The sequence below is a fragment of the Malaya genurostris genome, chromosome 3 (genome assembly GCF_030247185.1).
Source record: "Malaya genurostris strain Urasoe2022 chromosome 3, Malgen_1.1, whole genome shotgun sequence".
In the NCBI taxonomy this organism is placed as follows: domain Eukaryota; kingdom Metazoa; phylum Arthropoda; class Insecta; order Diptera; family Culicidae; genus Malaya; species Malaya genurostris.
Window position 1 is genome coordinate 63,012,048 of NC_080572.1, and position 15,213 is coordinate 63,027,260.

The 15,213-nt window shown below is 38.3% G+C and overlaps 1 protein-coding gene across 1 annotated transcript; it reads left to right on the forward strand.

Moving 5' to 3' along the window:
* The first annotated feature begins 1,785 nt into the window (after nt 1–1,785).
* LOC131435612 (zinc finger protein Xfin-like) lies at nt 1,786–13,515 on the forward strand. The gene is made up of 6 exons (XM_058603680.1): nt 1,786–4,264; nt 4,345–5,063; nt 5,127–6,016; nt 6,087–6,221; nt 6,283–6,358; nt 12,619–13,515. Exons 1-6 carry the CDS (start codon nt 1,967–1,969, stop codon nt 12,662–12,664), a joined length of 4,164 nt encoding a protein of 1,387 aa, XP_058459663.1. The 5' UTR covers nt 1,786–1,966; the 3' UTR covers nt 12,665–13,515.
* The last annotated feature ends 1,698 nt before the right edge of the window (nt 13,516–15,213 follow it).

The window sequence follows — 15,213 nt, forward strand, 5'->3', positions numbered from 1 at the left end:
GCTTTGAAACTTCTTCCATGTGTCATTCCTTTCTTGACGAATAATTTCAACGTCACATTTTCAATACACTCAAACCTCCATTTACGAACCTTATATATGTATGTATGTATGCTTACACACTCAGTCGTTTGCATTTATGTGTATATATTTATACTTATAAATGATCGCTTTTACTTCACCAATATTTATATGTATTAAGAAATACAAATATTTGCACACATGCGTACGTATATTAATACATATATACATATATAAGTTACGTAAATGGAGGTTTGGGTGTACATGCGAAATCTGCAGATTTACTGACAAATCAGCAGATCTGGCATCTCTGTTGGAGATCGAACCTAGGGGGTGAAAGCAGACCCTGTCAGCTTGGAGCAAAATCAATCTTCAGTTCAACAACGCCATCGCACGGCATCACATTCAACCTATCATGTCAATTGTATGGGTGCGCAGTGCTGCTATTTTGGCGCGCACGAATTTGACATCTCTCTCCCCTACTTCTATATACGAGACTCGATGCAGAATCGCCTGAGGGCACCATGTTCGCAAAAAAGGATGTTGCCAATGATTTGTTCGGGAAATGTGAGAGCTGGATATCTTGTTAATATGATGTCTTTGGTGAAAGGCATCGACTTACACCCGGCCCCCACGATGTAGAATTAACACTGGTGGCGAGATAGAGTGATATGTGTATAGATACTACATTTGTTAATTAGTTCATTTTTAAGTGAGAATGAATATAGCATGATAACTTTGAAGGGGAAAAATATTTTTTATTCCAAAGTTTATGCTGGTGCACATACCCATTTTGATTTGATTTTATGTTTCGTATTTGACTCATTAGTGCGTAACAGTTTATTTTGTGATTGCGCGTGCGACCTGATGGTTCAACATAAACCGCTAGGCAGACGTAAAGTAAATGCTATTTGCAAAACACTTTTGCTATTATCAGTGCAGTAAAATTTCATTCAATTCAACAGAAAACGAATGTGAAACACATTGACGATCTCTCTACTGCAGTAAACTTCTTACGGTATTCTAAAAAATCAACCGAGATATGAATCGATCGCATGAATTTTTTTTTCAGTGTAAAGACCTAACACTTCTGGCAGCTTGGACACATCCTAACAAAAGTGCAAGAAAAAATATTTTCAACACGCTCGTTCAATGTTACTCTAAAGTGAGTACAATTTCACTCACTTTCGTTAAAAGTGGAACTACTCTATAGTGAGCAAAGCTTGTTTACTCACTTTTGAGTAAATATGGTATTTGTCAAATTCTGAGTAACATTTACTCAGTGCTACAAATGGTAAAATTAGCTCGAGTGAGTAAATATTACTCAATATCAAGCGAATTGAATAAGGGATTCGAATAAGGAATGCTTTGCTGACTTACTTCCAACGAATGAAGGAAGCCGTTACCTGTTCATCGCTCATTGGAAAGGATCCGTCTGCCTTCCTCCGTTCCACCTCCGACAGAGGGAAAAGTTCCGCCTTCCGACAAAGGGAAAAGTTCAGTGCACGTAAATTTTCACACAACGTTTTCAAAGCTCTGTGAGTAAAACTTGTTGTCAATTTAGAAACTGAGTCGAAGTTACTCATTCTTATAAATCAATATTACTCACTTTTTGACATTTGAACCAAATAAGCAAAAGTGAGTACAAATGACTCACTTGAGAGTAACATTGAATGAGCGTGAACGATTTAAGTTCTTCTTTCCTTTTGACACTTTATCCAGTGAAGCTGCTTCTTTCGCTTCTTTTTATGGCATTGCATACTCTTCCTACAAAAAAGAGACAATCGCACGAAGTGCCACCGCTGGTTTAGTTGTCATCGCCCAAAATTTTCAAAATCGTCCAAAAAGTTTGTTTTTTCGTGTTCACCTCATCTTTCTTTCAATGTTTGGTTGCGCGAGTGTGCGTTGAGTAAATTTTCAATCGCTGAGCTGGGAAAGTCTACAAAAAATGATGGAAAATCGGGGGCCGAGAACATCCGCCTCTACCACCATCATTACTAGCAGCAGTAATATCAACAGCAATAATAATGCAACAAACACATCAGGGGAAACAGAAAGTGAAGGAGCTGCACGGATTGAAACTTACGAAGGAACCGCTTTTCCTCAATCAGTGAATGCGTTGTGCCGAATTTGTATGATTGATTTCCAATCGGAAAAAGAAAAAATGCTTGAATCACTTTTTCGGACGACGGTAGAGTCAAAAACTTTGTATTCGATGCTGACGAGCATCTGTACGCCGCTGGCTCAAGGAAATAATGACGGCATGCCAGACAAAATCTGCGGCAGCTGTAAAACGAAATTAGTACAGGCGTACAATTTATACGAGACCTGTTTGAAAAGCGATGAAAGAATTAGGAAACTTCTTCAAACCCTACCTGGAGGGGTCCAGATAAAACAGGAAATTGTTGATGATGATGATGATGATGTGGAAATGGCCAATGTTGAACTTTACTGCGATACTCACATTAAAAAAGAAGAACAATACGAACAAGAATACCCGTTCGATCATCATGTGTATGAATCCACTTTGTCGAATTTAAGGATTCAATCTGTTCGTAATGGGCCGGAAGTGCTTGTACAACTACAGGAACAAAATCTGCCTCAAGAGATTCCTTCGAAGCCGATTTTTGAATGTGAAAAATTTGTCAAAGTAACACAAAATGGGCATACATGTACTTTGTGTGGAAGAGACTTCAAATATTTCAGTTACTACAAACAACACGCATTGGCACAGCATGATCCCGCAAAACCACACAAGTGCGATCAATGCAAATATACATTCAAAACCGAACAACGTCTGTTTTTGCACATGAAAACCCACCTTGAATTAGAATCACTTCCTTTGGCTATAGAGCATGCAGATGTTCCAGACCCTGATGTTGATCAAGACCAGGAACCGGAACAGGACCCTTCGGACGATGCTATACACAAGGAGGATGCTACCGATGTAAATGTTTCTATCAATCCGGATACAGGAGAAAAAATTTACACATGTCTTATTTGTCAGAAACAGCTGTCGACTTTACTCCTATACAATCGGCATCGCACGGTTCACACTGTTCGAGGACGTCCATATGAATGCGACATTTGTCATTATCGTTTTGCAATGAAGTTTAGCTACAATGCACATATGCTACGCCATGAACAAGGCAAGGACCCTGCTCAACCAGCAACATTTAAATGCACCGAATGTGACGAAGTCTTCATTAGAAGGAAACTGTTGAACATACATATTGCTAGTGAGCACGAAAAATCATCGGCACCGTTGAACAAAACAGCTCCAGCAGCAATTCTTACCAGCAACATATCGGATGGACGTCACGGCCATGCTTGTCCGATCTGCCCAGAGACTTTTAATCGGGAGTCAGTGTTGTACAATCATTTGAAAACGCACGAGCTCGAAGCTGCACAACTCAAACATTCTGAGGTGTACTACGTATGTACTGTTTGCGGAATGGAATGTGAAACTCGTCAAATTTTTGATAATCACATCAGAACTCACGGCGATGTTCAGTTCCCAAATAATTCAAATCAATCAGTGGAAGGCGACATGAGCGACGATGATCATGCTCAGAACGGTGATGAATCGGCCGCTGCTAAGTCGGATGGGAAGGTAGGAGCTAAATGCGAGCTCTGTTCCAAAACATTCCCTTACGCTTGTAATCTCAAACAGCACAAAATAATTCATCACTCCGAGCTGAAACCTCACGAATGCTCTGTATGTCACTACCGGTTTGAGTATGAAGGCACACTCTTGCGACACGTACAAAAACATTCCAAACAGGAAACGAATACCCATCCGGTAGCGACTGTTGCGACCGAAGACCCTATTGTTGCTCCACCGGGGGCAGCCTTGGTCTATAAGTGTAAGCTATGCTCCGCCCGTTTCCTGAAGCAGAAGTCGATGCAATGGCATCTGAAAACACATCGATCAATCGTTGCTAATGAAGGAGCCAGTGTGAAACAATTGGAACAAAATCTTAACATACCAATAGGAACACCCTTGGCGTCACAACGTTCATCATCGCCTACCACCAGTTCAGGGCAGTCGGCAAAGGCTGCTACATCCACGAACAGAACTGCGTCACCGGACGCTACCTCTACACCGGTCCGTTCGAAATCTCCCGGGACAAAACCATCCGCCAGTTCATTTGCTGCCAAGCAGGACCTGAAACAGCAATCCCAAGCAGTCGACAAAGCCGGAGGTAGCACTCCGAAGATGTTCAAATGCAACTACTGTCCACAGGTAAGAGGCGTTATGGTTTGTCGGAAAACACATGACTGCTTTCATTCTAATGGGTTTTTCATTCTCATCTGATTTATTAGAACCTAGATTCGGAGGACGCTTATTTCAATCATCTCAAAGGACATCGCGTGCGACCGAACACATCAGATTCGCTACAATCGGAGAGCGAATCGCCACCACCGAAAAAGAAGCGAGCCTGGATTCGATCCGGTGATCACCACAGATGCAATCTGTGTCACAAACAGTTCACGTTCCGTAGTCAACTTCAGCAGCATACCTCTTTGCATCATCAACCGGGAAAACCGTACGAGTGTCAGAAGTGTCACTACAGTTTTGTGCACAAGCTCAATCTCAAACGACACGAGTTGACGCACTTGGAGGAGGAACGTTTGGCCAGTGAGGACGATCCGTCGATTCAACTGCTAGAGGATGAAAGTTTCAACGCGGACTTGGAGGAAACTGGTGAGTCATTAGCGGAAGAGTCCCCAACAAACAAGCCATCCGAAGAAGACAGTGAATCTCCATCGACCGAGACGGCTGGGGTAACAAAAAAAAACAAATGCGTCGTCTGTTCGACTGTATTTCCGAAGGAAAATGAACTGATAGAACATCTGAAGACGCACATCGAGCGAATCAAAGTGACCAAACAGGAGACACAAACAGCGAAAAAAATTCTCGCCGATGACAACGATCGGAAGTGCAAGCTTTGCCAGAAGGTGTTTAAATTTTCTTGCCAATTGAAGCAGCACGTCCAAATGCATCACTCCAAAGATAAGCCTTTTGAGTGCAGCATTTGCAAGTAAGATGATCTTATAATTGACAGCATTCCTGCGTCTACTAATGCAATTTATTTGTATAACAGGTATCGGTTCGAATTTAAGGGACATATGATTCGTCACAAGGCGATAAACCATGCAGAAGAAGTAGCCGCTGAAGAAGCAGAAATGGAAGATCTTCCGGCAAAAATAACTACCCCGACTGTTAACGCTGACGGCGCTGAGGTATTTCAGTGTCCAGTCTGCCCGTTGAACTTCGTCAAGCAACGGTCCCTAACATGGCATTTGAAAACTCACAATAGTCGTCGTTCCGGACAAGTTGACGGGATAGCATCGACCTCAACCGGGGAAGTGATGCAATGTCGCTTCTGCTCTCGAACTTTCCGCGATGTGTACGAAATGAAAGCACACATGGTGACTCACATCGGTAGCGGAGGATCATCGTCCACTATACCCGAAGCTGAACATTCTCTATTTGGTTCCGGATTAGATATGATGTTACAGGACTTTCCGGATAGTATGGAGAATAATGCCAATGATCCACTATTCGACGAATCAAATTTAGAGTTGGTGCTGGAGGATGGATTCGACAATGACGACCTGGAATTCAATATGCGCTATCATGATACACCACCGCTTCCACCAGCCAAGAGAAGTCTTCCAAGCAGCGAAAACTCAATTTATGACATGGCCGAACCCGGTGCTTCCACAACACCAGCCAAGAGCAAAATTGTCTGTGAGCTGTGCAAGAAAGATTTCCTCTACTTGTGCAATCTGAAGCAGCACATGCAGCTGCACCACGCCAAGGAGAAACCATTCGAATGCAAGATTTGCTTCTACCGGTTCGAATACAGTGGCCATCTGGTGCGTCACATTCGGCAAAATCACGATAAAAGCCAAGCTGACGAAGCGGCGGGCGACGCCATCGAGAAAAACTTTGTCTGTACATTTTGTTCCGAACTCTTCGAGCAAAAGTGTAAGTTTGAACAGGGTTTTGCAACGACTTGAAAAGGAAATTTAATCTTTTTTTATATTTAAATTTGCAGCTCAACTGAATACGCACCTTCACATCTATCACAAAGGAGAGAAGCAGTTTAAATGCGATAACTGCCCTGCCTCTTTTGCCTATAAAAAAGCTTATGATACTCATCGAGAAGAACATCACACTCACAAACGTTCGGGTGAGCTGAATTCTTATTTCAACATTCTTTCGTAATACAATGCATCTTTTTTTTAACTTAGACTCAACAGCAGCGGCCGCAGCAACTTCTTCAAGTGGCGCTCCCACTAGTTTCTCCTGCAATTTCTGCAAGAAAACGTAAGTATTGGAAGGAAATATTAGCAATTGTCTGGTAATCAGACCGTTGATCAACAGTCTAATTTCACGACTTGTTGCATACGAAACTTCTATCTACGACAAATCCTGCTCCTATAGCAGAGAGAACAGACAACAAAGTTGAGATTTCAATTTGTGTAAGAAATTTACCGGTTGTTTTAAAAAGCAATCACCAAGTAGCAATTCTCCTGTAGAGGCACTTCGAGCAACCCGGTAATCCCTCATGGGCTCTTGCGTTAGAGCTTACAATGATGATTCATGCGTGCGTGCACAGTCGTGTGCAACGGTGATTTTAAAGATTTTTTACTTGTATGCTTTACACAGCTTTTTTGAAAAACTTTATACTGGCTTGGATGGCTGTTTTCTGTTCCTACCCGCTCAGCAGGCGGTTCTATTGTGTTGGTCGTTGAGTGCTTGTTGAACGACATTCTGCACGAAATATTCATTCAGTTTGCTGGAACAGTTTGTTGTTGTTTTTTCTCATACGCCAATTTATGTTAATTTATAGGAATTTTCGGAAAATATTAGTGAATTGAATAATTGTGATTCGTCTGAATTATTTTTATATTTTATGTCAATTTATCTTATGAAAAATGTTCTTTATGCCAAACGGTGTTTATGCCAAAAGGCCTTGATGCTAATTGGCCGTATGTCTAATGACCGTGTGCCTAATGAACATCGGCGAAATGTCCGTATACTGTGTTTGTCACGTCTAATGTAAAAGATGCAAGGTTAGTAGCAGAGGAGCAGTGCAGTAAAATTTTATTCAATTCAATTGAAACTGAATGTGGAACACATTGACGATCTCTCCACTGCAGTGAACTTCACTCGCTGACACACACAAAGTTTACTGACGGCCCGAACGAGCAGCATTCAGTTCATCACTCGGTTTAACCACCGTCAGTTGATCTCTTGAAGTAACAAAATATCTCTTTCAATAGTGTGAGACCGGCCTTCAAATGAGTTTCATGTAAACATTCGAATTGGTTCAAGATAATAGATGAAAGGATAATCAGATAGCTGAAATATCAATCACAGAATACACATAAATTAAATTTTTCCTCCTTAAGTTTTCATTTTTAACACTTTACTCCATTTATAATTCTATTCGTTCGAAATAGCTTACTACCAAGAGCGAAGACAATGGAGCAGCTAGACTACTTGGCACTTGAAACTGAGCAAGCAAAACTTCAAATGACTAGGTACGGTTATTCAACTGACGATGAATTCTGGGAGCTTCACTTGAAAATGGCAGCAAAAGTCAGATGAATTAGAAGGGATATGCTGACGGTCAATGGCCATAAATTTCATTTTCATCTTATATTATTCGATTGAAAATGAAATTTTACCGCACTGCAGAGGAGTACTTTGACTTGCCCCCTCTGTTGAGTGTCATCGATGCAAAGGTTGAAAATAGGAGACGGTATTTTTTTTCTTAGAAATACATAAAATGTTGAAATATGGTGTAATTTGAAAAAAAAAAATGGGAAAAATCGACTTTGAGACTTATGTCGTTTTCGCTTGAGAAAACTGAAACTGACCCAGGGTAGTTTCATCAAACAAACATTTTTCACGAAACTGTGTTGATTTCGCACTTAGCAACGAGGATTTGAGCAAACCTGATATAAAATCCAGATTCGAAACTGACTCGATTTTAAGTTCAACAACGTTGAAACTAGGTTGGAAACTAGCTTCAAACAAACGGTTTGACAACAGTTAGTGTGAAAACTGGGTTAGGTTTGGCATCAAGCGAAAACGACATTAGAGAATTTAAGACCGCGTATCTTCGGAAATTCGGGTAAAAAAAAACGAAAAAATTGACATATATTTTTTTAAATGCAAAATGTCTCAAAAATGCATGAAACCAGATCTGGGTGTTTTTGAAAAAAAAATTAAGTGCCAAACTTGACTTGACTTAAAAAACACCAGATCTCGATGTTTCATGCATTTCTAAGACAAATCAAGAAAATCGGATAGCTTTGAAACTTCACATAAAAAGCCGCGTAACTTCGCAAACCCGCGTAACTTCGGAAACCCGCGTAACTTCGGAAATCTATGTAAAAAAGACCTCAGTGTACCTAAAACTAACAGTCCTCAAATGTCATTCGATTATTTTAATGATGTTGATTGGAGTAACAAATCGGAAGGTAAAATAATTTTCCAACCAAAAATGACTATTCCTAGTGTCATTTTCTTCAACTAAAAAATTTTTACACATTATTTAAAAAATATATTCCTAGTGATCGTTAAAATGAATTCGACTTCTTTCCGTTCTGAATCATCATTGCATATGGGCTGTCAATTTGCAAACTATATTATGATGAAATGAGTAATGCAAATCTATATTATGATGAAATGAGTAATGCGATTGGAGTAACCGGCAAAGTAGACAGAATGACCGAATACTTCATAATCAAATAGCCCAACGAGTTTCTTTTCTGTGAGAAATCCTACAATTGATCTGGTCCTCGCTGCTCCAAATCGCATTAATAGTGAAATAATTACTCATGCAGACATTGACTCAGATCATCTTCCGGTAACCTTCAGAATTGCGTATGAAGTTATAATTGATCCAATCAGTTCTTTACTCAACTGTCACAGAGCTAATTGGTTCACATTGAAAAAAAAGTGAACTATCAAATTGTTTTGGAAAATTCTGACATAGATCCAGGAATAAATAATTGGAATTGTTACAAAATCTATCATTCTCGAAAACCCAAACTGAATACAATTCTATCATCGACAACAATCTTCAACTTTTCTTTAAAAAAAGGTCAGAAATCTATTTTACTTCTCGAAGAAGAAAATCCAAGCAAAGCAAAGTCTTGGCATTACATTCCTTTTTGTGGAATTTTGCCTTTCTGTTTCAACAGACTTCGTAGCCGATTCTTAGTGTACAGAATCATTGCATGGCTAGTACTATGGATCCTACTGACACTAAGAATCCTTCCAGGTCGGGGCTCGAACGTACGAACTGGCTTGTAAGACCAGCGTCCTATGCATTGAACCGCCAACCCGGGACGAAAAAGGAGAAGAAAATCCAATACTTCCTACTTTTATATCTCCCTAAAATTCGGTTATCCAGAACTCGGAACTTTCTTCTGGTAAACCTAGGAGAATGTAGCAAAACAGTGAAGTACCAACTCGAACGATCCAAATAGATAGCCAAAGTAAAATCGCCAATAAAGTTTGCGGAGAACTTGTAGCGCACTTTCTTTTCCGCCGTGCTCTAAGACAAGACGAGACAGCTTGCCTCTCTACTCTTATTTTGTTTGCTTTCCACTAAAGTTATTTCTATCCTCAACCTCGATAAAACTCAGCAGAAACTTGCAGTTATCGGCCAATTAGTTTACTTTTTTGTATAAGTAAACTATTTGAAAAAAAAATCTGAATAAGAATGATGTCTCAGATAAATGAGAATTCAGTTTATTTACCGGAACAATCTGGTTTCATCTTGAGCATGCAATTTATCAACAACTTGTTAGAGTAACAAACATAAATCATCTGGAAATTAAAAAAGTATCGAAAGAGGTTTTGCACGAAGGTTTAATAGCAAAAATGTCCAGTTTCCTATTTACTTGTTCAAAATGATTCAAAATTATTTAATTGATCGTACTCTATCGTATATGAACTATCAGAATTTTAAATCTGAATCTGTGCGCGGGTTCAGGGTTCGAGTATAGTTCCAATCTGTACTCTGTCTTCAAAAAAGCTTCAACTTTATTATATTTTCATGATAATCTGACAAAATGAAAAGTTCGTCAAATGCGGCAAAACCACGATTAATTATTTTTCCTTATAAGCCTCGAGCTTCTTTTTGTAGACCAAACAATAATCACGTTATCAAATTGAATCGAATCAGGTCTGATCAAGCAAAATATTTAGGTTAAACCAGCACGGTGGCAAGGATAGGGCGCTCCAGCAAGTGCTATCGTAGCCAACATCTGGGGCATTTGGTGGGCAATCAGAGCGCTCAGAGTCTGGTAAACAAACATTCGAGCATTAAAAATCGAGTAAAATCTTAATTTCCTTATCGTAGTGATGATATTCTGATCGATAATTTGCGGGGAAGTGCGGTAAAGGGTACTCAATAAACAAGTAGTTTGTAGTATCTAATTTTTTGTTAGCCATTCTTCTTCATTGTTTTGGTTTTTGCAGAATGATGCTGGCCACAGTTTCATGACGTCATAGCAGGGGGCTGGGTTGAACGTATAACAATATCTTACTTTCCTAGGATCAAATAGAAGGAATTAAGGCAGAGTGTTTTACGAACAAATTATTAATTTACAAACAAATATTCAAACCATCCATGCATTATGCAGTACAAATTGGTTTCGGCTGCCGAGACATGTTCCCTAAGATGTGCCTTCGTTAATGCCTAAAATTCCTCAATTGGTCGAAGTTGTGGGCAATTTGGTGGATTCATGTATTTTGGGACGAGAGTGACATTTTTGGTAGTATACCATTCTGCCGTTGATTTCGAGTAGTGGCAAGAAGCAAGATCTGGCCAGAAGACAACAGGATCCTTGTGGCCTCGAATGATGGGCAGAAGTCGTTTTTGTAAACATTCCTTGATGTATATTCCGCTTTTCATTGAAGCAGTGATGATGAATGGTTTCGAAATCTTACCGCAGCTACAAATTGCTTGCCAGACCATAGCTTTCTTACCAAATTTTTCGACTTCAATCGATGTCTCGGACTGGTTTAACACTTGCCCTTCTCGCACCGTATAATTTTGTGGTCCCGGCAAGGATTTGTAATCGAGTTTCACGTAGGTTTTGTCGTCCATGTTTATGCAGTTCAAATTTCCAGCAAGAATCGAAATAAAGAGCTTTCGAACCCTTGGCCTAATCGATGCTTCTTGTTTCGGACTACGTTTTGGTTTTTCTGCTTCTTATAGGTTCGAAGATTCAATCGTTCTTTAGCACGAAGAGCATTTGACTTCGAAGTGCCCACTTTTTTGGCCACATCTCGAACTGTAAGCTCCTTCTTTTGCTCGAACGCCTTCAGTGTATACTGAGGGTTAGCTGGACCTTTTTTTTCGACCCGTTTTCGGTTTGTCCTCAAAGGTGTTATCCTCACCGAACTTCCTGATTACGTTTCGCACGGCTTTTTCACTTACTCCTTCCATTTTTGCTATCTTTCTCAGTGACAGTCCGCGTTCTGTGCACCATTTGCATACAATTTTTGACGTTGTTCTACTGAAAGTTCACGCATTTCGAAACAAACTAATGAAAACGAAACAACTGCAGAAGTGGTTAGAGAAGAGTGTAAACAACAGGACTCATCCATAAAAATTGACAGATTCTGAACCATTGCGAAATGGCACCGGTTTTTGGTTGCGTCCCTACTTTCTTGGACAGTCTTTACGTGTCATAATATCAACGTCGTCAACGGAACCAAAAAAAAAAGTCATACTTTCAGAAGATCGTACCTGTAGTTTCTATCCGCGCTATATTTTACAAGAGGTCCTTGCTGTTACGAATTACAAAATAGATGTTGAGGCCATCGGGAAACGATGCCCATAGGCGTTTCAAGCGAAAATTCGGGTCATTAAGAGAAAGTAACAAAATCGAAAGACCAGGATGAATCCACAAAGGAGTTCCAGAAAAGCGAGAAACTATTTGAATGCATAATCGTTTTACTTGATCACTGAAAATACTCCTGTAGTAAGTGATAGTCGAAAGATATAATAAAGAGATTCTTATTTTTACTTTAATTTAGCAACTTATTTTTACTTTAATTTAGCAAGCATAGTTTCTTTTTCACTCTACTAAGATATGTTTTTCAATTGTTTGTAATATGTTTTGCTATTGATTCGCCTTGCATGTGCTAAACACATATTTTTCAATTAAAAATAAGTACAACACGAAAGTATGTGAAAAACACTTGATTTGGCAAATCGTGTTCCTATTGAAATCTATATGTAAAATAATGTGTCATTCATATGAAATTTCTGTAAAATCTGGCGGTATATCTTATTGCTTTGTTTGCATTCCAAACGAAAATAGCAAGATTTTCATGAAAAGCCCACAGTTTTTACACTCACTACACATTTTCATGAATAGTTCAGATGTTTCGTAAATGATGCACAAAGTACAAAGTGTATCAGTGCACTTGTTACACGACCATACTTCGGGACCCGAATTTGAAGTTTGAACACAACTCAAAATCGATATGTTCTTTCATACTTTATGAAATTTCCAGAAACAATACTAACATATATATATGACTAATTACAGATTCAGTTCAGCGCAGAAGGTGGACAACCACGTATGCTTTCAATAAACAGTGTAATATGGCCGAGATGCACGTGACAGAGATTAAGGATTTTAATACACATAAGTTAAACGTTATACCTAAAGAATTGAATATCTGCATTAAGAGTAGTGCTTCTTCCCTATGAAGTTAGAAAACAGCACTGTTCATTTTATTTTTAGAACAAGTAGTAAAATACTTTCAAGTATACAATAGAAGGAGTTTGACTGCGATAGACTCGTAAATGAAGCGAATTTAGTTTTTAGGCAAAGAAAAAAAAAGAAAATGTTTTTTTTTTGCTAGCGAACACTCTTAGGTTAAGAACTATACTAGTGTTTATGAGACACTACACTTCAGTGAAATGTAAGATGTTTTAGTAAACTTATTTTTATGTTCGATGATATTCTGTATGTTGTTAGTGTATACCGGCAATACTTCTACGTACTAAGCCAATACACGCATTGATTTTAATTTTTTCAAATTAAACAATACTTTTTACATTTCTCACAATAACATTCAGCATACAGAGAGTATTATTTTAAAAGAGGGAGTATCAAAAGAATTTAGTTATGTATTGTACCTTTTGGTATATTATTTATACTATTCAATCGCTAAGTCTTGAGCTAATTCGAGGACCTTTGGCGGTACTTTTTGTTCTCAATTGTTTCTTTAGTATACGTTAATATCCGCATTGTTTTTACGGGCGATTACGTTACAGGTTAAACATGTGACTAGCGAATTTGGAAACATATGAAATAAGAAACTATATTACTTTAAAAACAATAACATTAGCATGTAGCATTAACCGTTATAACTTGCATCTTCACATAATAATACTAAGATCAATAAATAAATCTTATTATATAACGTATGTAATTGATTCGCCGTACGAGAATGTTTATTATTATTTTCCGAAAGAGTCTATCCCTGAACTATATTATTGAATTATTAAACATGTTTTATTCACAAAAAATTGAAAGTTCTTACATTGGGCATCTGGCAATCATTGCAAGAATATGTAATTGGCATCCCGTGCAAACCGAGTAAAACGATCAATGAAAATGTTCCAAAATGTACACGATGTAGAAATTTACATTGATCGCGAGATTTTTCTATGTGTGAGTGCGGTTGTAATTTTCACGTGAATTAGGCTCTCTGACAGCTCACTTACAACCACAAATGCAAATGAGATTGGTTTGTTTTCATCAGGAAACGAATGCATTAAACACAATTCAGACGATCAATCAACTTCGGTCGACGTCCAGATTATTTTTATTAATTTTTTAGCCGAATATTGCTGACGTATCCGACGTTAAAAAGTTCCGTGAACTTTACGTAGTGTGTTTGCATATAAATTGCTTACAATTAATGTTGTTGTTCCGTAATCGTTCCATTCAGGTGATAGTCGCTTGATGCTGCGTGTGAATCGCTTTTACATATTGTTTTGTTTTCATCAGGAAACGTGTTGGCCACCCATTTTTCAGTAGGGCCACCGTTCATTTTTCACCGGGCATAGAAACCTCAATACGTCTTATATTATGTTCACACTATGAGTTAAAACAAGTTTTAACTCTGATTGCATGTTTCAAGCGAAATAACATGTTTTACTTTTGCGTTATTTCATATTCAGAAACGTCACATTAAAACATGTTTTCCCGAAATAACATGATATAATTGCCGGTAAAGCACAACCCTTCTAGCATTTTCCGTCACTTTACGACTATGTCAATTGGCGAGCTGTTCAACAACAGCAGTTTTCCATCTAAGTAGCCATGTAATCATAATAAAACAAATCTGGAAACTGGTACCAACGTTGCCAGGTATACCGATTTCTGGGTATTTATACAGATTTTTGGGTCTATACCGTAATACAGATATGTATTCCCGAAATACCGATAACTCACGAATCATACAGATAAGTACCGATTTTGGTTTTTAGCTTGAATAGACATGAGAAAAGGTTGTCGTGGGACCTTTTTTTTTGCTCACCTATTGGTGACATTTTCTACTACTTATGTAGAAGAGACTGATACCGATATGGTACAGATAGATTTTTGCGCCGAATACAGATTTTTGGAAAAACGACCTGGCAACGCAGACTGGTACAACCACTTTTGTTTTTGAATTAAAAGATAACTTTTTTGATCATTTGCTGCTCAAAAATATTCGAAACGTTGGCAATAAGCGTGAAACGATCATATCCTTCATAGCTAGGAGAAGTATCTGGCTCATTTCTTATTTTTCGGATGTTTTTTTTTTTTTTTTCATAAATACGTTTATTTCATAGGCAATATACATAAGTTTTTCTTCGCCGTGGCATCCACAATACATAGTAGTTTAAACCTAATACATTTCGAATATCATATTAGTATGTTGGTACTCATTAGTTAATCTAAACACTGTTTTTATCAAGCGAGTTGCTATTTTAAATTACATTAAATAAAATACATTTATTTTGTACATGATCTTATAACTATTTCAGGATTGTTTGTATCAGTTCACCACTTATATTCAATATCCTATAGTTGGCTATTGGTTGAACTCATGGAAGAGAAAACAGTTTAACATAAAATAAAATT